The 21385-nt window shown below is 44.1% G+C and overlaps 2 protein-coding genes across 10 annotated transcripts in view; one reads left to right on the forward strand and one right to left on the reverse strand.

Moving 5' to 3' along the window:
* CTNNA2 (catenin alpha 2) overlaps window positions 1-21385 on the reverse strand; it is a 1136606-nt gene that overhangs the window by 367150 nt on the left and 748071 nt on the right. The gene's annotated exons all lie outside the window — the stretch shown is intronic.
* On the forward strand, window positions 9618-12453 carry LRRTM1 (leucine rich repeat transmembrane neuronal 1). Of its 2 annotated transcripts, none has more exons than XM_047745919.1 (2): window positions 9618-10355; window positions 10472-12453. In XM_047745919.1, the coding sequence occupies exon 2, from the start codon at window positions 10531-10533 to the stop codon at window positions 12094-12096; it is 1566 nt and encodes a 521-aa protein (XP_047601875.1). In that variant the 5' UTR covers window positions 9618-10355; window positions 10472-10530; the 3' UTR covers window positions 12097-12453. The 2 variants fall into 2 exon arrangements, with proteins under 2 accessions (XP_047601875.1, XP_047601874.1); XM_047745918.1 differs by having other exon boundaries at window positions 9618-10198.

The raw sequence follows: 21385 nt of genomic DNA on the forward strand, positions 1-21385 counted from the left end.
GGACAGCACTCTGAAGGGCATGATCTCCAGTCATCACCCTGTTTCATGTTTGAGAAGGTAATACAAGGTCCATCCACAAAGTAACAATCTTTTTTTTTTAAATATTTTATTTATTTATTTGACAGACAAATCACAAGGAGGCAGAGAGGCAGGCAGAGAGAGAGAGTGGGGGTGGGGGAAGCAGGCTCCCTGCTGAGCAGAGAGCCCGATGTGGAGCTCGATCTCAGGACCCTGAGATCATGACCTGAGCCGAAGGCAGAGGCATTAACCCACTGAACCACCCAGGCGCCCCCGCAAAGGAACAATCTAAACACTGATGTGAGATGCCAATGACAAACTCTCTTGGGAGAGGGATACGCTCCATGCCAGCCAGTCATTGACACAGTCCCTAGACAGACAGCTCCAGGGCTGTACTCTTCCTTTGCAGGTTTACTCATCGTTGGGCTCTCTCCCTTAGCATCAGTAATCCTTGACCATCTGGGCTCCTCTCAAAACCTGTCAATGTCAGCCATATTTTTTCCTTTTTCACAGCCACGTGAAATCCATATTAATGACACTGTCATGGCCATGCCTATATATTAAAGGCTGGTCACTACAGACTATACAGTATTTCTCAATTTTTTTAAACTATCCCACCTATTGAGGCAATTTCTACCTCTTTTGCTCCCTCTCATTCTTTCATGTCGAGAACACTATTTTAAAAGAAGCTTTGCAAACAGGTATTCCACAAGCTGAATATGGTCTGCAATATCACTTCCTTACTAATATAATCTGATTTTTAAAAATAAGAATTTGATAGCCTTTAAGCAAACCATACACTTCCCAGATAGCCTGGGCCCTGCCATTCCCTGTCATCCAGTTGCTTCCCATATCCACTCTGTCTTACTAGATGGCAGAGAACTTCTGATGGTGTACCAGCTGTAGGTTAGTCTCTCTGCCTGGGGATTTGCACCCACCACCGCCACTCTAACCACCATGTACCTTCCAGAGATGCCTCAATCTCTATGCCTAGCTATAACCTCTGTTCCATTTTCAACTGCTTACTCTTAGCTCCAGATGTTAGTTTGCTTCCACATTCTACTCTTCCTTGCTTTCCATTTACCCTAGACTAACCCATTCTATTGAAATCATCTTAAATTAATTTTCTGAAAAAGTACTATTTACATGTTGCCAATCCCATTACAAAACTATTATTGTACTTGGCCTGCCCCACCCATTTCTAAGGTTAATAGAGTAAGTCCCGCTTGGGCTGACAATATCTCATTTGGGCAGATGTGGTAGCCTCCCAACTGTTCTTCTTCCTCCCAGTATCCATTTCCCTGCCCTTCACATTCAAGGCCATCATTTACTGTCCCCGCATCCTGGAAATCATAATCCAGGTTGAAAGTTTTCCCAGTCTTGCTCTAAGCTAACATTCCAGTCCATCTCTCTTCATACATGTGTTCCCGATACCCTATGCATTTCAGAAGCCTTTGTGGTTTTTTTCACAGGTTTTGGCTCCTAACTGGAGTGGCCTCCACCCTTCCATCTGGTCAACTCCTCCTCCTTTTCTCCTAGCTCCTCTGGCTGATCTTGCTCAACTAGCTGGAGAAATCTCTCCAATCACCACTCTTATTTACATATCTGCCACGGCACAAATCAAATTGCTTTGCTACCCATCACCTGCAATCCAGATCTGAGAACACTGGAGGCAGGGACTACCTTTTATCGAATTCTTTATCTCATCAGCTAAACCTCCATTTGACCTAAGAGAAAAACAAATAAGAACAGTAATAGACATTTATGTTAAATAATTAAAAGGCACTCTCAAGGTGTCTGTGGGGGATTAAGAAGTAGTTCCGGAGAATGGGAGATGATTTAAATAAAGACATAAATGCATCCAGCTGAGCAGGTAAATTTACCACAGAAAGCTCATTGCTTATGGATGGTGGGGGATTTCCTACACAAAAGAGATCTTTGTAAGGATGCCATGTATAAATGGCATTAATAAATCTGTGTGAATTCAATACAAAAATTGGGTTATTATTTTGTTATTTTGTGCCTACATGTCAGTATACTTAGAAGCTATTTATATTTAAATCAGATTTCATAGGCTATTGATTAGGCAAGAATTCGAACCAGTTAATAAACTATTCACCAAGAATCCCTATGAACCCAGAACTGTGCCAGATTATATTCATCAAGAGAGTTTGCATGTGCATCAGTGGTAGGTGGCTATTCCTCTGCTCTTCATGTATGGTCTCTCATATCTGATCTTCTTCTGTACTTTTGGAGGTAGATATTAAAGGGTCCTAAGAGCAGGAACATAACAAGTCTGTTCTTAGGAATTTTTGTTGTGTCTGCTAGGACAAAATTAGCGACATTTGGAAAATTCTATAAAACAAGATAATTAAATATCAAGATGTATCAGAGACAGAACTTACTACAGTATTAAACTGGTTTCATTATTTGTGACCAGGATGAGGAGGTAAGCCTTGCTAATATCAAGCAGAAGAACTGTGTTGTCTAGCTATCTTCATAAATTCTGGGACCTGGGGTGGGTGTGGGGGAAAAGTTGTCGCACCAGTGTCCTACTATAGGGCTTGAAATCCAAACCTTAGAATCGCTCTGGTAGGGTGAGAGTCAAGTTAGAGTCAGATGTTCCCATGGACTGCAATTAAATAGATGTTTCCAAAGCTGTCCTAGCACATTCGTTTGGTGTTAATAGGTGTCCTAAATAATTGGGTGAAACCAAGAAAAACAAGATATCCTGTGACTGAAATCAAAAGTGTGTTCTGAATCTCACAGAACAGAGCAGAGTCTGGTTCATTTAAAAAAAAAAAAAAACTTAAACATTCTTATCCCAACAGAGGACTTTAAGTAACACTGCAGTAAACTATTTTCAGACATTAACACCTTTATGAAAATTATTTGGCTGGACGGCTACTTAATAAGATGTGAGACTGAAATGCTCATGAACTCCCAAAAGGAACGCTGGAGCCTCCAAAGCCCAACCCTCCATCTGAAGTGGGAACGGACTCTATGGGAAGGAGTGGAGAAACCAGAACATGGAGGAACGATAGTTCCAAGACAGGGAGAACATTCAGATAGGAATCTCAATCAGTGCCTGAGTGAGACGAAGGAGAGAGGACGAAAAGATGTTTCTGTTTGTGGTATGGTAGAGTTTCTCAAGAAGAAGAGAAAGCAGCGAAAGAGCTATTGAGGATGAAATGTGTATAACCTTAGAGGGAGACAATTTGGTATTACCTATGGGAAGTCTTTTAAAAGTCCCCACTCTTTGAATGCTAATTTTAGAATTAAAATTTAAGGCCACAGTTGTCCAAACAAGCAAAGGACTATGTCCTAGTTTGTTCAGGCTGCTATATAACAAATTACCTTAGACTGGGTGGCTTAAACAATGAACATTTATTTCTCACAGTTTAGAGGTTTAGAAGTCTAAAATCAAGGTGCATGCAGATTCAGTTTCTGGGGAGAGCCTGCTTCCTAGTTCATAGATAATCTTCTTGCTGTCCTCACATGGCAGAAGAGACCAAAGAACTCTTGGGGGTCTCTTTGATCAGGGCTCTAATTTTATTCCTGAGGGCTCCATCCTCCTGATCTAGTGTCCCTGCCAGTCCCTACCTCCAAATAGCATTACCCCGGGACTGGTTTTTTCAACATACGAATTTTAGGGGGATATAAGCATTCAATCTATTGTAGTATATGTGTGAGAATGTTCATCAGGGCCATTTTATAATAGCTAAGACAAAACCAAGTAATTGGTAAACAAGAGGGGATGGATAAGAGAAATAAAATAGAATATTTTGTAGCACTGAAGATGATTCTATTGATTTGTATTCTTTAATCCCACTGAGCCACCCAGGCGCCCCTATTGATTTGTATTCTTAACGTGAAAAAATAACACAATGAAAAAAACAGTTACAAAGGAATATGAGTAATGTTATCAGATTATTAGAAAATATATGCAAAATAGACAAATTCTAAAAGATTACATACCCCAAACTTAATAGTTGATTTCTGGATATTGAAATTTATGTGAAATTTTTCATTTTAATTTTCAGTTTTTCTTGTGTTTTTTTTTTTAATTTTTATTTTTCTGTAATGAAAAGGTAGAACTAAAATGTCCATGAGAAATACATGCAGATAGGCAGTGACAGGAATACTGAGGAGGAAGGTAGAAGATGCCTAAAGCTAGCACATACAAGGGTTCTGTTCTTCCTGCTGTAATGATAATAAAACCAAACCTTATTAAGAACCTACCAAGTACCAGGTTACTATGATAGACACAGACTTTGCATTCTCTGTGTTTGAAATCTAATCAGAGCGAGAACAAGATTCAGAAGGGTTTTTTTTTCTAAATTCTACCAACAGTCATGGGCAATTAACATCACTGACCCTTCAATTCTGCAGTTATAACACTAGGAAATTGGTGACCCCTGGGTTCCTTTTTCAGGTTAGACTTTGTCAATGCTTCAATAGAATCCTTCTCAAAATTTAACTTTAACCTAGGGCTAATGGTAAAATGCAGATCTGATTCTGTGGGTCTCAGAAGACACCTGATTCCACCTGTCTAACATACTTTAAGGCTGTGGGTCCCAGGCATACACTTTTGAGTTGCAAGACACTAACACACACCATCTCAATGAATTTCCCCAAGACCCCTTTAAAATAGCCATCCTTGGTCCTATTTTACTGATAATGGAGTGACCTGTATGGGACCAAATGGATACAAAATGGCAAGGAAGGACTCCAGTCAAGATCTTTTTACTATAGTCTCCAAGATCTTTAACGTCACATTCAGTGCTAAAATACTAGAAATTACTGCCACACTCATACAAAGGGAACAGCACCAGGCGTAGGAGTGGTAAAGACAAGATGCTAATGGAGCTCAGAAGAATGAAAGATCACTTTACGGGGGAATCTGTTAAGAACTCATAAAAGAAATTTCACATCAATCTTGAAGATGGCTAGAATGAAGGTAGGCAGAGACTGAGAGAGGATACAACAGTTAGGTATAATACGACAGATCAGAACATATGGCAGTGCAGAGGGAACCTGCAGAGAAGGGTCCCACATAACAGAACAGGCCTCTTGAAATAAGGCAGACCTCAGAGATTAAAAGAATATAGCAAACTCAAATTTTCAGTATGGCATTAGAAGCCTTTTACAGACCTTCCTCTTCCCAATACAGAGGTTCCACTTGTCCCTATTTACCTTCTTCCCCACGCCATGAAGAAATTGAGCCACTCAAAAAGATTTAAGCATTCCCATTCCCATATTTGCACTTAAAGCCTTTATGATGCCCACACCTCCTGTCAGTGCACCTGTATTTTGAGTCCATAAACTCAAGTAAAACTCATGAGCTTTACTTCCATCAATGAAAACTTTAAGCACGGTCCCATTGGATCTCTCAGTTGTATGTTTTAGAGACATATACTCTCAGGTAGTGGGCAATATATAAATATTATTGGCAAAGTCCCTTAGTGTCTGCTTCTTCCTACCTAAAGTTCCTGGAAGAAAGCACTGAGTCACTGCATTTCTTGGGTTCACCTCCATTACTCCCATCATGCACTGAACATGGTAGGTACTTCCCCAGTGCTATCTGTACTACTACCTAGTTTTAAGAGGAGGACAAAGTTTGGTAAGAAAAAAAAAAAAAAATTACCTTCCCTCTTTAATTTGTTTCTCCTAAGTAGAACTCCTGAGAGAAAACTTAGGGCCCTCACCTTTGGCCCCATGTGCGTCTTCAGAGGCATTCAGTAAAATGCCAGCTATATACTGTGTGCCCACAGAAACAACAGAGTTAATTCTCTCCTTTTGAAATTATGACTCCCATCCTCCTCCCCTTCCTCTAAATGTTTCCTTTTAAAGAAAGCCATGGTTCACTGCTACTGAAAATTAAAGACAACAGCATAAAGATCAAGGTCCAAGCTGGTGCCAGCAATGACAGAACATTAAAATCACCACTCAAATTTCTCTTTCCTTGAACACTGCCAAAGACTACTAATGGAAAGCCAATCCCCAGAACACCTGCTCATTTCAGATGTTCTTCACTTGCTCCTCTTGGTTCACGAACTATTTTGACTACAAGAAACAAATTGTAGGTGATCTCCAGTTGAGTTGAAATGGGAAAGATATATCCCTTAAAAACTGTATGTGATTACCCCCCACCCTGCTCCTGACCACCCCCCATCACAGCATGAAGTACCAAGAAAAAGCGGAGGGCTTATCATGCAAAGGCTAATTTTTAAGGCTTAGAAGAGGAGAAATTAATCACCTTTTCCTCCTCCAAGCTATACTCTGCCCTTTCCAGCTATCTCAAGCTTGTTCTTCTACCTCCTCTTAATTCCAGAGTGCGTTTTGGCAGTCAGAGTGGACCCCAGAGTTCCTTCCATTTTCTGAAACAATATTTTCAAGATTTTCATCCTTTCTGACTTCAGTTCCCAATCACACGTTGGTGTGATGGCTTGGGGGTGGTTTTCTGGATGTCTGACTACTGTACTCTGGTGGCTCAGCAAGACAGGGATAAGCTCATTCCCCATAAGAAAGTGGAAAATGTTAAGGGTGTTTTTGGAGCATGTAAAGTATCTCTGATCTGCAATCAACACTGAAGGAGACAACATTTTGCCAGCAGAAACCTGTGGTTCGCCCAGAAGAAGAGACTGACCAAGTACATGCAACAGCCACATTATACCCTGAATGAGATGTTCTCACAAGACAGGTAAGGATAGAGGAAAGATCAAACACGAGGAAAGAGAGAACTTCAGGGGATTTCTTTTCATTTTTACTTGTTAGTGTGTTGGACCCTGAGAAGCATGAAATTAAAACTCGCAAAAAACAGCCTATATCAACTTGCTGTGGTGACTCAAAAGTTGTCGTTTCTCAACTCAACTTTGCTGAAACACTTGATTCATGTTGTTCTTATTTAACCTAATTTGCATTGATTTAATCAGTGCTGGTATGCTTTAAATACATAATAAATTGGGATTCTGCAACTTAGATGACTTAGAATAGCTAAATTTCAATAAAGCTCATTTCAATCTGTTAATGTATACAGTTCTGCCAAAGGGTTTAAAAGCGTAGAAAAGATGCAAACTTGCCACATTAGAGGTGGGAAAGGTTTAAAGATACCATCCAGATGAAATGATTTGCAGGATAATAATGTGAAAAGCAATATATATATATATATATATATATCTTAATTACAACCTAGACACATCTTCTACATTTTGAGTAGCATACTTAGAAGAAAACTCACATATAAATGCAGTGAATTTAATTTTATTCTCTTTCCTCCTTGCCAACACTCAACTCTCTTCTGCCTCTCTGTACCAGCTCTACAAATCAAGTGACATCCAAAGTGGGACCTCTTCTTGCCCATTTGGCAGGCTCCATCATCACTTTGCCAAGTCGTCTGCATTAGGAGGATTTTCTTCCTAGCAGCCCTGGGGATTGGGTGGTTTAGACTCACAGTGCTTGCTGAATGGTTGGCCAATGTTTACTCCTGTCTGCCCCCGCCTCCCCCACCACCCTTTAGAGTTTATGGCTCAATCAGCCAGCCTGCTGTCAGGAATAATTGTGTTGGCAAAAGGTGAAAACACTTGATGGTGAAATTGTTTGTCTGCTCAAGTGTTCCGCAGCACCTTGCAGGTGCCAGGATGAAAACTGCCGGTGCCCAGTCCAGAGTCAGGTAAGAGACTAGAGTGACAGAGAGGCAACCATCAAGAATGGCAAGGTAAGAACACCACTTAGGTGTGGGACAGCAAAAAATCCATCTGTGGGGTAGAGAGCTGTAAGACCTTGTGTAACAGCCTGATATCTCTGTGTCTCAGTCTCATCATGTGCAAAATTAAGGGGTTTGATTTTCTTTTCTTTTCCTTTTGTTCAAAGATTTTATTCATTTGACAGAGATCACAAGTAGGCAGAGAGAGGGGAGAAGCAGGCTCCCCACTGAGCAGAAAGCCCAATGTGGGGCTCTATCACAGGACCCTGAGATCATGACCTGAGCCAAAGGCAGAGGCTTAACCCACTGAGCCACCCAGAGACCCCAAGGAGCCTGATTTTCTAAAATCTCTTCTAAGTCCTAAGATGACATGTGATGTCCAGGACATCTTGGATTTGTTTTCCTTCCAATTAAATAACACATATTGGAGATAAATAACCAGCGCAGAGGTTGGATGAATAAAAAATGTAATGATTCATGCCCCTGTTCATAGGACTTTTCCTGAAAAGTACCACCAGTCTTTGATGACTTTGACTCCACTGGCTGGTGCCTTCAGCTTGGATGCTAAGTAAGAACCAACGCAGTTACTTGTCCAAAGTCAATCCAGCCTGGGAGTTTTGGTAACCTACCACCTTCTTATCAAAGTCAGTACCACTATAGTTAATGCCCACTTACTTTCAATCCCTGAGAAGCAAAGATGATGGGAATTCAAAGAGAGGAGCTGGAGATGCACATTTGATTCCCCCATCACATCCTTGGTTATCTCTGTCAAGACGCTAGGCTTACCCACACTCACTTCCGGAAGGGTTTCCCTCTGCCATCTCTGAGGATTTTTTTTTTTTTTTCAACAAATGATCAACAGGTTCCTGACAATAGCCATACAGATCCTCTCCAAGCCTTTTGGTTGGAACAAGAGAGAGAGCGAGCTCATTATAAGAACCCCACCTACAGATGATTCTGAATGGAAATCATCAGGCAAAGGATTCTCTTCATACTTAGAAGGCACAATTTAGCAACAGTATCTAAGTTTAATTAGGGTTATGTGTATGGGGGGGTAGGCTTCATTATGGTTTAAACTACTCTTTCTCTGCTTATTCTCTAGCATTTTCTCCTAGAGGGTACCCCAGGGTGCTGTAATCACCATGTGCAGCATGTTAGGGTCAGCCCTCCTGGGTGTCATACAGCAGAATCTTTCTTTAATCCACCTGGGACCTTACAGACATCTAAGGGGAATGATTAAGTCCCTGAAGGCTCTCAGGCAGAACTCGCTGTACACAGACATACAGTTCTGCCATGCTGGGTCTCATACCACCAAACCGGGATGCTTTCCAAACCCACTGGATTTAGAAACCATTTCCCCATCTACCACTAAAAAGGGCTGGCTGACTGCAGAACTCCAGTGCCTGTAAGGAAAGGGGAAAAAAAAAAAAAAAAAAAAAAAAAAAAAAAAAAAACCTTAGCCAAGCCCCCACAATCACTGCTTTACTCTATCTTCTCTCAAGTTGCTTTTCTAAAGCAAAGGACCAAATGTTGATTTCTCTACAGATTCCTACGTGTCTCTTACACGTAGACAGCTTTAAAAGGGGAAGGGGGAAACATCCCCAAAAGGAAAGGGGGAGAGAAGAGAATCTTTCAGTTTCCTGCTTGGAAATATCTTGTCGTTGATGATGCTAGCCCACATCTACATCCCCTCTCCCCCTTTTTTTGAAATATGGACAAAAAAGCTGAATGTGTTTTCCGTTTCTTCAAAGAACATATATTACTTTGGTGGCTCGGTAAAATGGTTTTATGCCCTCCCCTTTTCAATCTGCCCATGTCTGAGGTGCTCCGGGAAGACGCACAATCGTGAGCAGCTTACGACACTCAGTGAGCAGTAGGTGCCTGTGCAAGCTCGCGCCTCACACAGCCAGGCGGAGGGAAGGAGCCCGGGCGCCGCTCCCCGCTCCCCGCGCCGCCGCCCGCGCCGCCCGCCGCCCGCACCTCCCCGCCGCCCGAAAAGCATGAGCGAGCGGGCTCTCCGCAGCCGCCCCGGGCGCGAATGGCAGGCGGTCTCCGCGGAGTAAAAGGTGGCGCCGGTCAGTGGTCCTTTCCAATGACGGACATTAACCAGACTGTCAAATCCAGGGGAGTCGTGAGCCCCGAGTTTGGAGTTTTTTGTTTTTTTGGTGTTTTTTTTTTTTCCCCACAACGTCACAGTCCGAACTGCAGAGGGAAAGGACAGCGGCAGGAAGGCGAAGCCCGGCGCCGGCACGTAGTTGGGAAACTTGCGGGTCCTAGAAGTCGCCTCCCCGCCTCGCCAGCCGCCCTTGCAGCCCAGAGCCGAGCAGCAAAGTGAGACATTGTGCGCCTGCCAGATCCGCCGGCCGCGGACCGGGGCTGCCTCGGAAACACAGAGGGGTCTTCTCTCGCCCTGCATATAATTAGCCTGCACACAAAGGGAGCAGCTGAATGGAGGTTGTCACTCTCTGGAAAAGGGTGGGTAAGACACTTTTTAATTAAATTCTTTCCCGAAGATTTTTTTTTTTCCTCCCTTTTCTTTGCTGCAGCATCTAACATGGACCAAATCACCATCTCTTTGATCTTTCCGTGGCTGTGAACTTTCTATGCTGCCCAGCTTTCTGCATGCTTAGAGGTGAACGTGTGGCTTTGGGGAGGGGGGGGTCCTTCTTTATTTCAATATATTTATTTGATTTTGCCCTTTTCTCCCCCTCCCCCGCTCTCCCTCCCTTGGAATAAAATATGATGTAGATTTCTGACCGAGCGCTTCCAATGGACATTCTCCAGCCTCTCTGGAAAGATTCTCGCTAATGGATTTCCTGCTGCTCGGTCTCTGTCTATACTGGCTGCTGAGGAGGCCCTCGGGGGTGGTCTTGTGTCTGCTGGGGGCCTGCTTTCAGATGCTGCCCGCCGCCCCCAGCGGGTGCCCGCAGCTGTGCCGGTGCGAGGGGCGGCTGCTGTACTGCGAGGCGCTCAACCTCACCGAGGCGCCCCACAACCTGTCCGGCCTGCTGGGCTTGTCCCTGCGCTACAACAGCCTCTCGGAGCTGCGCGCCGGCCAGTTCACGGGGTTAATGCAGCTCACGTGGCTCTATCTGGATCACAATCACATCTGCTCGGTGCAGGGGGACGCCTTTCAGAAACTGCGCCGAGTTAAGGAACTCACACTGAGTTCCAACCAGATCACCCAACTGGCCAACACCACCTTCCGGCCCATGCCCAACCTGCGCAGCGTGGACCTCTCGTACAACAAGCTGCAGGCGCTGGCGCCCGACCTCTTCCACGGGCTGCGGAAGCTCACCACGCTACACATGCGGTCCAACGCTATCCAGTTCGTGCCGGTACGCATCTTCCAGGACTGCCGCAGCCTCAAGTTTCTTGACATCGGATACAATCAGCTCAAGAGTCTGGCGCGCAACTCTTTCGCCGGCTTGTTCAAGCTTACCGAGCTGCACCTGGAGCACAACGACTTGGTCAAGGTGAACTTCGCCCACTTCCCACGCCTCATCTCCCTGCACTCCCTCTGCCTGAAGAGGAACAAGGTGGCCATTGTGGTTAGCTCGCTGGACTGGGTTTGGAACCTGGAGAAAATGGACTTGTCTGGCAACGAGATCGAGTACATGGAGCCCCATGTGTTCGAGACCGTGCCGCACCTGCAGTCTCTGCAGCTGGACTCCAACCGCCTCACCTACATCGAGCCCCGGATCCTCAACTCCTGGAAATCGCTGACAAGCATCACCTTGGCCGGGAACCTATGGGACTGTGGGCGCAACGTGTGCGCCCTGGCCTCATGGCTCAGCAGCTTCCAGGGGCGCTACGATGGCAACTTGCAGTGCGCCAGCCCGGAGTACGCGCAGGGCGAGGACGTCCTAGACGCCGTGTACGCCTTCCACCTGTGCGAGGATGCCGAGCCCACCAGCGGCCACCTGCTCTCAGCCGTCACCAACCACAGTGACCTGGGGCTCCTGGCCAGCCCGGCCACCACACTCGCTGACGGAAGGGAGGGGCAGCTCGACGGGACGCACGAGCCGGCTACCGTGGGTCTCCCTGGCGGCGAGCATGCCGAGAACGCTGTGCAGATCCACAAGGTGGTCACAGGCACCATGGCCCTCATCTTCTCCTTCCTCATCGTGGTCCTGGTGCTCTATGTCTCCTGGAAGTGTTTCCCAGCCAGTCTCAGGCAGCTCAGACAGTGCTTTGTCACGCAGCGCAGGAAGCAAAAGCAGAAACAGACCATGCATCAGATGGCTGCCATGTCTGCCCAGGAATACTACGTTGATTACAAACCGAACCACATTGAGGGAGCCCTGGTGATCATCAACGAGTATGGATCCTGTACCTGCCACCAGCAGCCCGCAAGGGAATGCGAGGTGTGATTGTCCCAGTGGCTCTCAACCCGTGCGCTACCAAATACGCCTGGGCAGCTGGGGCAGCCGGCCAGCGCCAGGCTGGGGTCTCCTTGTCTGTGCTCTGATATGCTCCTTGACTGAAACTGTAAGGGGATATCTCCCAGAGACTTGACATTTTAGCTTTATTGTGTCTTAAAAAACAAAAACGAAATAAAACACAACAAAAACCCCACCCCACAACCTTCAGGACAGTCTATCTTAAATTTCATATGAGAACTCCTTCCTTCCTTTGAAGATCTGTCCATATTCAGGAATCTGAGAGTGTAAAAAGGTACCAATCATTGATTTTTTTTTTTTTTTGTAAACTAAAATGTTTAAAATAAAATAGCATTTACAGTTTTTACAGACTGGTGTAACCTAAATGAATTGTTATGTGTTAAAAGAGAAGCAACAGTTAAAACGTCCTTCCCTGTGTGTGTGTGTATGCGGGGGGGGGGGGTGCATTGGCTAGAGGGAAAATCCAGAAATTCAGGAGCATAGTAGACTCAATTTGAAATATTAAGAAGGACAAATACAGCTCATGAGGTTGATATATCCCCATATGACTAAAGACTGGAGAGGGGGGGAAAGCAAGGCCTTTGGTATTATTTTTAGGGGAGTGCGGTGCAGTCACGATAACGCAAGTGAAAGTGGAACTGAGGACTGAGCATCACTGCCTAGCCTTGAAGGCAGGAATCATTACAAATAGCTTTTTAAAAGGCAGTGTCAGATTGTTTGTCCTATGAACAAGAAACATTTTTGCACTTAATATAACAACCATCTTTCAAATCAATTCAAAGTCTCACCCCCAAATGTCACTGGTTCATAATTCTCTTATGCCTCTGATTCACCAGAGTGGTAGCATTTGTGCCCTTTTCTATACTCTCCCAAGTGAAAGACAGACCCTCAGCTCCTGTTCAGCAAGATCTGACTGAGGGGAGGAAGAGGAATAAGACAGAATCCAAATGCTGGCAGATGAAAGCTGTGCTTTCTGGAGCACATTGCTAAGACTGCAGCAAGCTTAGGCTCTCAGTAGTGACAGCACACTCCTAGTTACTTTGGGGAACAGTGAGAAAAATCTTCTGGCTGAATGCCTACTGGGTAACTATCAGGAGACTTTAGGGGCAGACTTGGTAGAGAAGCAATAGGGGTCAGGTGGGATGGGGGAAGATCACCATTGACCCTGTGTTCAAATATTACAGAGACGGGAATAATTTGTTAGCCTGGAACAGAAAAGCTGCCTCTTTTCAGATTGCCCTTTTGTGTAATGCCTGCTTTCCCTGAGCTCTTTTACTTTTCTCTGTGTTGGGATCAATGACTGCTTCTTCCCACCCCTTCACAGGTTTCCAGGTCCATAATTGAGATTTAGGTTGCTTACTGAACTAAATTAAAGAGTAGTAGCAGTTGGTGGGTGAAGGGAAGGGAAAGAGGGAGGAGTACTGTGTGTTGGATGGGAGGGGTCTTTCACTCGCTAACACTTTAAGCAAATGTATGATGGAAATAAATGGAGATGGAGAGCAGATGCTGAAAACTGAACCAATACCCATGCCCAGAAGTCTTTTTTCAAACTCAGGTGCTCACCTTTCTGAAAGATCCTATAACCTGGCATCTATCTATCTATCTATCCATCCATCCTCCCTCCCTCCCTCCCTCCCTCCCTCCCTCCCTCCCTCCCTTCTTTCTTTCTTTCTTTCTTTCTTTCTTTCTTTCTTTCTTTCTTTCTTTCTTGAGAGACGTTCAAATAGTAGGGAGAGGGAAGGGGAAAACACACACACATACCACCATCTTTCAAATGCAAATGCCTCTAGCCACCTACCTAAAGAGGAAAAATCAGCTGTCTGAAATGCAGAATCTCATCACCAGGAGGTTTACTTAGGCTGAGGACTGGTAGTAGGTTTCTCTTCTACCTAGGGAGAAATCCATTTGCCTAATAATACTGCACATAAGGGGCCCTTTCGAGAGAAATACTTTGCAAATGTCTCTAAAATGCTAAACCTTGAGAGTAGAGTTTAACACCTCCCTCCCTCTCTCTCTAGCTCGCTCGTGCTCTCTCTCTCTCTCTCTCCCCCTCTCTCTCTCATACACAAGGCATGCACATGCACCCCAGCTCATTTTTCCTGACCAGAAGACTTCATCTTCTTTGTTTCTAATTAAAACATAACATTATGACAGACACCATGCTCTTATCATGTATTTAGGCGAGAAGAGATGTGCTTTATTTGATAATTTTGAGGAGAAGGTTTTGGATTCAGCCTATGCATGACAATTCAGGGCTGCTGTTTTAAATAGCATACCACTCAGGGGGCAGGAGCAGTAGGAACAAGGTCTGCTTAGGGGTGTGCCATTTGTAATTAAACTTGAGTAAAGGGTCTCTAGAAGACAACATGCCCTTTTTGGAAAGAAAAAAAAAAATTCACAAACTGTGCAGTTGAAAGAAAGTTCCTTGGATACCACTGATTTAATCTCATAGGAAGTTTACTGGAATCAAGTGCCAAAGTCTACTTCTACCCTGGTGCATTAAGGACTGTGTGCTGGTGTACTTATAGGGAAAGCTTCCAGAAGCAAATCCTTTCTGGCAAACATCAGAACCACAGGTCCCCCTACCCCCCAGAAATACAGATATTTGAGACTGTAGAGTTTATCTCCTATACCCAAGACCTTTTTTCCTTTCATTCTTCTTTTTTCAATGTGGTCATGAGAAAAAGCCAGAGAATAATTGTGCTTTGTTTTATGATGCTGGCCACCCCCCGCCCCAACTCAAACCAAATGACTAAGTATCACATATGTAGAACTTAAGTGCACGTACATCTAATGAAAGGTCATTGTAAAAAGGAATCTGCAATCTGGTAACTGGAGAGCAAATGCCAGCCATAGAAAATTATGTTCTTAATTTGTGTGTCTGTGTAACTTTGCATCGTGTGTCTTTGTAGCAAATATGTTTTCTACACAAACAGGAATGTAGCTCACATCATTTTATGCTCATGCACCTCTTGCTTTGGAGAAAGACGGGGTGGGGAAAGAGAAGGGTAATGGAAATCAGTAGTTTTAACTAAGGTTTTGTGGCACTTGAAATCTTTTCTTTCACAAATTAATTAATCTTTAAGCTTCAAGAAACTTGTTCTGACCCCTCTAAGCCAAGTACTGAACATTTAAAAGAAAATCTAATTTTTAAAGGCATAGTATCCTTTTTATGTGTTCTTCCCACAGAGGGTGCTAATATCGTTATCCTGTGCTATCTGAAAAGAATTTAAGGCCACAATTCACGTCTCTTCCTGGGCACTGTGATGGATTAACCCCCGATTTGCAGTACCTTCCCAGATGATTAAAGTTCAGCCATGGCATAGAGGATTTTCGAATATTTATATAGGAAAAAAAAAGTCCTTTCTGATGACAAATGACACTTTCACACCAGTCTTAGACCCAGTAGTCTTTTAGGTTGTGCCAGAGGGAGCAGGTTAAAGAATGCTTTGGCCTTCCTTTAGAGAAAAGACAACCCCTGATACTCAGACTTTGGCCATGATGGTTGAAAATCCAGTCCTAAGCCCAGTCCCCAGCACAATCCGCGCTCCCAAGACTATAAGTTGCCATCAGAAAAAAAGAGTATTCCAGCAAAAGGAAACATTCTTTAAAATCCATTTTTTATATTCTCCCAAGCTCCTCAAAGTATCAGTGTGCCTTACCTTTCCTCCCTGCCTGCAGGAAGGCAGACATTTGGTATGACTTAGCATCAACAACACATTTCTGAGTATGTGTAAGTAATTAGAGGGGCAAACGCCACATGGTGCTCCTCTCCAGTTTCATGAGCAACTATAGCCAGATCACAGGAGGGCTCAGGGGCCACCTGTGTTTTTGGGTTACATTAATCAACTCGTCATCAGGTTTGGTGCCTATTCTATCTAGCATCACCACAGAGAAGGGGACACTGGTGGGTCACATATTCTAGTAAAATAAAAGGCACTGGATACCTCTCTCAGAGAGATTATCAAAAGGCCAGAATGTATATCTTTTTTGGAGAATGGGTATTATAATGTTGCAGGGTAGTCAAAATAAGCATCAATTATCTCTTCTAGATAAGCAGTTATGTTGGTTGATTTGGGTTTTGTCACTGATGGAATAACAAGTAATGAGGAATTAGCAGGAATATGACTGTTAAACAGTCATGTTTTAGGAGAAGTTTATATTTTAATTTTTATTAATTAATCTTTATATATATTTAGGAGAAGTTTAGGGACATGCACACAACATTTTACATACACAACACAGATATAACCATACACATATGCACATATAGTCATATTCCTATAACCACATATATAGCCACACACACGATTACATTACATAAGTACTTTCCAGCATTAATTACCCTCCTACTTTCTTCCTCCATGATCAAACTGTTAGTCAGGAAAGGACCTGATAAAATCAATCACAATTAAAATGTAAAGGTGGGGGGTGCCTGGGTGGCTCAGTGGGTTAAAGCCTCTGCCTTCGGCTCAGGTCATGATCCCAGGGTCCTGGGATCGAGTCCTGCATCGGGCTCTCTGCTCAGCAGGGAGCCTGCTTCCCTCTCTCTCTCTGCCTGCCTCTCTGCCTGCTTGTGATCTCTGTCTGTCAAATAAATAGGTGAAATCTTTAAAAAAAAATGTAAAGGTGGATGATGGTATTGTCAGGGATCAGGCAATGAGTTGGTAGATGCTTTGCAAGCTGGGGGATCTTTTGAGCTCCTCATGCTATAGGAGAGTATAAGCCTGCTACCTACTGGTAAGTGCCAGCAAATGTCAATGCATTCTTTTGAGAGTACCTTCCTAACTAATAAGTTCCATCTCAAGGTTAAGAAACCTATTTCTCGGGGCGCCTGGGTGGCTCAGAGGGTTAAAGCCTCTGCCTTCAGCTCAGGTCATGATCCCAGGGTTCTGGGATCGAGCCCCGCATCGGGCTCTCTGCTCAGAAGGGAGCCCGCTTCCTCCTCTCTCTCTGCCTGCCTCTCTGCCTACTTGTGATCTCTGTCTGTCCAATAAATAAATAAAATCTTAAAAAAAAAAAAAAAAAGAAACCTATTTCTCCATTAAAAATATTCTACTCTTATTTTTCCCCCAGGGATCCAAGTGGCAAAATTTTTGTTGAGGATTTGTTCACATTTCTTTCTTGGTCATTAAAAGGACTATGTCTCTAGGGGCAGATCTGCCACCCACTCAACAACTGGTAATGTCTGGAAACATTTTTCTTTTTTTCCATGCATGGTGGTGGGGCCTACTGGCATCTAGTGGGTAGAGGTCATGGATCCTGTTAAACTTCCTACAGTGCACAAGAAAGCACCTCACAAATAATGGTTTGTTCCAAACTGTCAAGAGTGCTGAGGTTAAGAATCTCTGCTCCATGGTTCAAAGTAATGAGGTTACCTAAACCAACATATTATGCTCAAACTTTGCATCAAATAGCCTTTCTGATGAGTTAAGTTTTGGTTCGCCCAGATCTATTCTCTTTTAATCTTCCTCTCTCTTGGCCAAAAAGCTGAAAGTCTAAATTAAAAACCCTCAGGTTGGTTGCTAATCAGCGAGAAGACCTGTAGTTAGCACATGGTTCTCAGAGAACATATGGCAAAACTTAAATTAACTGGGACGAAACTTGTCAGAACCCTCAATTGACCCACTTTTTCTTAGCAATACCTCATTTAGGAAACAGGAAAAAAAAATCAAGTTAACAGTGGATATTTACTTAACAAGAAGGAAAATGAGAAACATGATATTCCTCCCAGAACTAATTCAGCCGACCTGCCTGTGCTTTCTCTTTCTCCAACCAAGCCTGGAATGTCTCTGAGGTGGGAATGGGTTTCCCTGTAAAAAAAGTCAATGTGCTTTGTCTACTGAGTAGGGTGGATATATTCTGAATCGGGGAAATGATCACAGCCCTTGAAACAGGATGTTCTGAGACGAAGGCATCACAAATGGAAATGCATTGGGGGACAGAGCAACGCAGGTAAATGAAGTTATAGGCATAGGACGTTATGAAGGAATTGGAGAGTTCATTTAAAAACAAGGCAATTCAAAGATTTTTTTTTTTTTTTTTTTTTTTTTTTTGACAGAGAGATCACAAGCAGGCAGAGAGGCAGGCAGAGAGAGAGGAGGAAGCAGGCTCCTTGAGAGAGCAGAGAGCCCGATGCGGGGCTCGATCCCAGGACTCCGAGATCATGACCTGAGCCGAAGGCAGCGGCCTAACCCACTGAGCCACCCAGGCGCCCCAAAAAACAAGGCAATTCAGGGGCGCCTGGGTGGCTCAGTGGGTTAAGCCGCTGCCTTCGGCTCAGTTTATGATCCCAGGTCCTGGGTTCGAGCCCCACATTGGGCTTTCTGCTCAGCAGGGAGCCTGCTTCCTCCTCTCTCTCTGCCTGCCTCTCTGCCTACTTGTGATTTCTCTCTGTCAAATAAATAAATAAAATCTTTAAAAAAAAAAAAACAAAAAAAACAAGGCGATTCACATTAGACTGGCCCTGGTGAATCACCGCACTTCTGCAGTCCAGGGCAAGCAACTGTTCTGGAAGGTTATGGTCCAGAACTCAGGAGCTGGGCCCTTTAAACCTGGTGCTGTTACTCACGTGTCTTGGGTTCATCTGGTGATCATCTTACTGTGCTAAGTCTCTGTCTTTTTGCCTTGAGGTAGATTCATCTGGGTGTTCACTAAGAACCCTTCAAGTTCTGGGGCCCTATGCTATGGCAAAATGCAAATTCCACCGCCCCACCCCAACTCCCATTACCCAGATATTCTGATTCAGCAGCTTGCCTACATATGAATGAGAAAAGGTAGATAAAAAATCACCGAAAGGGGCGCCTGGGTGGCTCAGTGGGTTAAAGCCTCTGCCTTCGGCTGAGGTCATGATCCCAGGGTCCTGGGATCGAGTCCTGCATCTGGCTCTCTGCTCAGCAGGGAGCCTGCTTCCCTTCCTCTCTCTCTCTGCCTGCCTCTCTGCCTACTTGTGATCTCTGTCTGTCAAATAAATAAATAAAATCTTAAAAAAAAAAAAAATCACCGAGACTAGGGCTTCAGAGAGGAGGTGGGGATGCTGGAAAACAGATGAGAAAGCACAAGCATGTGTGGGTGGGAAAATAGGGTTTCAGAATGTGCAGGAAGAGATAAAAGGAAATCCTAGCAAGGACTCACTCACACTCACCCACACGTGAGATCGGAGGCATAGGAATGCACTCTGAAGCAGGCCCAGTAACAACAACAACAACAAAAAAACAAAACAAAAAAAACAAGGCTGATGAATACCACTGGGCAGGGGTGGGGTGGGGTAGGAATGGGTAGGGAAGAAGTACAGAAAAATATATCTGTACAGGACTCCTAAAATAACTTACTATATTCTATGCAGTTACAATGAATATTGGAATTGAGAGCCCTTTTGTAACATGAGAAGAGGTGGGAGGGAAAGAAAGAGGGAGATGGGAGAATAGTAAAAGGCCAAGTGAGCAGAGGTGGGGGAGGGGAGTAAGGGGGGAAAAAAAGAGCAAGAGGGAATTATTTTGCTCAAATATCTTAAGTAGCTATGATATACCAACTCGACTCCTTAGTCATTTTTAGTCATTTCTTTCTTTATGCTCGTCTACCACATTGGCTATTCTCTTCTTCCTAATGTGATGCTGGGAAGCCATTTCTCCCCTACTTGATGAGAAAAAAGAAATCATCGTCTATCTGCATCCTCCTTTCTCTTGCTCAGCCAGGAGAAATCTGTACATTGGAACCACTGGGGAGTCTGAATGGACACAGATGCATGGGTCCCTCCCTCCCCGAGAGATTCTGATTTAATTGATCTGGAGTGTGGCTTTGGTGTGGAGACTTTTTAAAGCTTCCAGGTGATTGCAAAGGTCAGCCAAAGTTGACAGGCACCAAGCTAGAGGGTCACAAGAATCAAAACAGGTGCAGCTCAGTGACTGACTGTACCCACAGGTCTGACTGCAGCTCTTTATACACGGTGGCTGGTGGCCAGGCTGGACAGGGTCACTGCCAAGTGAGGAGTCCCCACCTGACTGCACCTGGTGGGGCTGATATTCTGAAAAAGATGTGTAAGCATTGATGAACTTGCAATTTGTCCTGGAGCACTCCATAATTTACAAAGTGCTGTTTACAATTAATTATTTTATTTGCTTTAATTCACCCAACCATCTCACAAGGCGGACACAAACTAGTCCCATTTTTTTTAAGACAAGAAGACTCCAATGGCAAGAGGTTAAATAGCCTGCACAAGGTCAAGGTTACTGCCAGTCCTGACATCCAGAATTGCCTCTTCTAAATTATGTGCTCTTCCTCTTCCAACACTTCCCTTTCCTTCCCTGCTTGACATATCAATTAATAAGTCTTCCAGGAAGAGTCCTGGAGAACACACTGCACATATGCTTCTGCACCCTCTCCTTCCCCTATTGGAGCCCAACAATGACAAGGAATGGCATCATAGTCGCCCCACTGTCCCTTTCGTGTCCCCACCCCTGCCCATGCCTGACATTCTTTTCTTTGTCCCTGGAGTTTCTATGATGCCTCAGAGACATCCAAAGAGATGCCAACTCTTTCCAAATACCCCAGCACTGAGAGTTCCCTTTCCACTCGACTGCTGCCATCCATTTCTTTGCTACCAACTCTTTACAGAATGTGAAAACTAAGTCCCAGTAGAAAACTGATGGATGGATGGACTGATGGATGGATGGATGGATGGGTGGATGGTAATAACTGTGTGTGCGTGTGTGTGCGCACACGCGTGCTTAAAAAAAGGATCTTTGGGGGAAATAATAAAGAAATTGCTCCAGTGCTAGAACTTCAAGAACTGAAGCAGGTGGGTGATGTATATTTGGACGAGAGATCCTCCCTTGTTCCCCTCAAATGAAACAACGCAGACCATCACTCATGTGTAAGACCAGATCTGCCAATAGTTTAAGGACTTAAAATAAAGCCAGGATAAAGACTGAATCTTGCAGCATACTTTATCTCCTTAAACCAGTGTTTTCTTTAAAAATCATGTATTATTAGGTGTTCACCATCACTGTATTTATCTTCAATGAAGAATTCTCAGTATTACAAACTACATGCAGCAGGGACCTCTATCTCTGAGATACTTACTGTAGGCAGCCCGGAGAAAAAGGAGAAGGCTCAGTCAGTGGCAAGTAAGAGCTACATTAGTCTGCCACAGAAAAGGTCTGAAAAAGTCAAGTGATACACAACTAACGGGCCAGTGCAACAATGTGTCCCCAGATGGCCAAGCCAATCCTGTCACTTGTCTCTCAGTTGCAGAACCGCC

Source organism: Lutra lutra, chromosome 9, assembly GCF_902655055.1.
Source record: "Lutra lutra chromosome 9, mLutLut1.2, whole genome shotgun sequence".
Lineage (NCBI taxonomy): Eukaryota > Metazoa > Chordata > Mammalia > Carnivora > Mustelidae > Lutra > Lutra lutra.

Excerpts from the sequence above, each read along its gene's own strand:
- LRRTM1 (XM_047745919.1), top strand. The coding sequence starts at position 10,531 with ATGGATTTCCTGCTGCTCGGTCTCTGTCTATACTGGCTGCTGAGGAGG.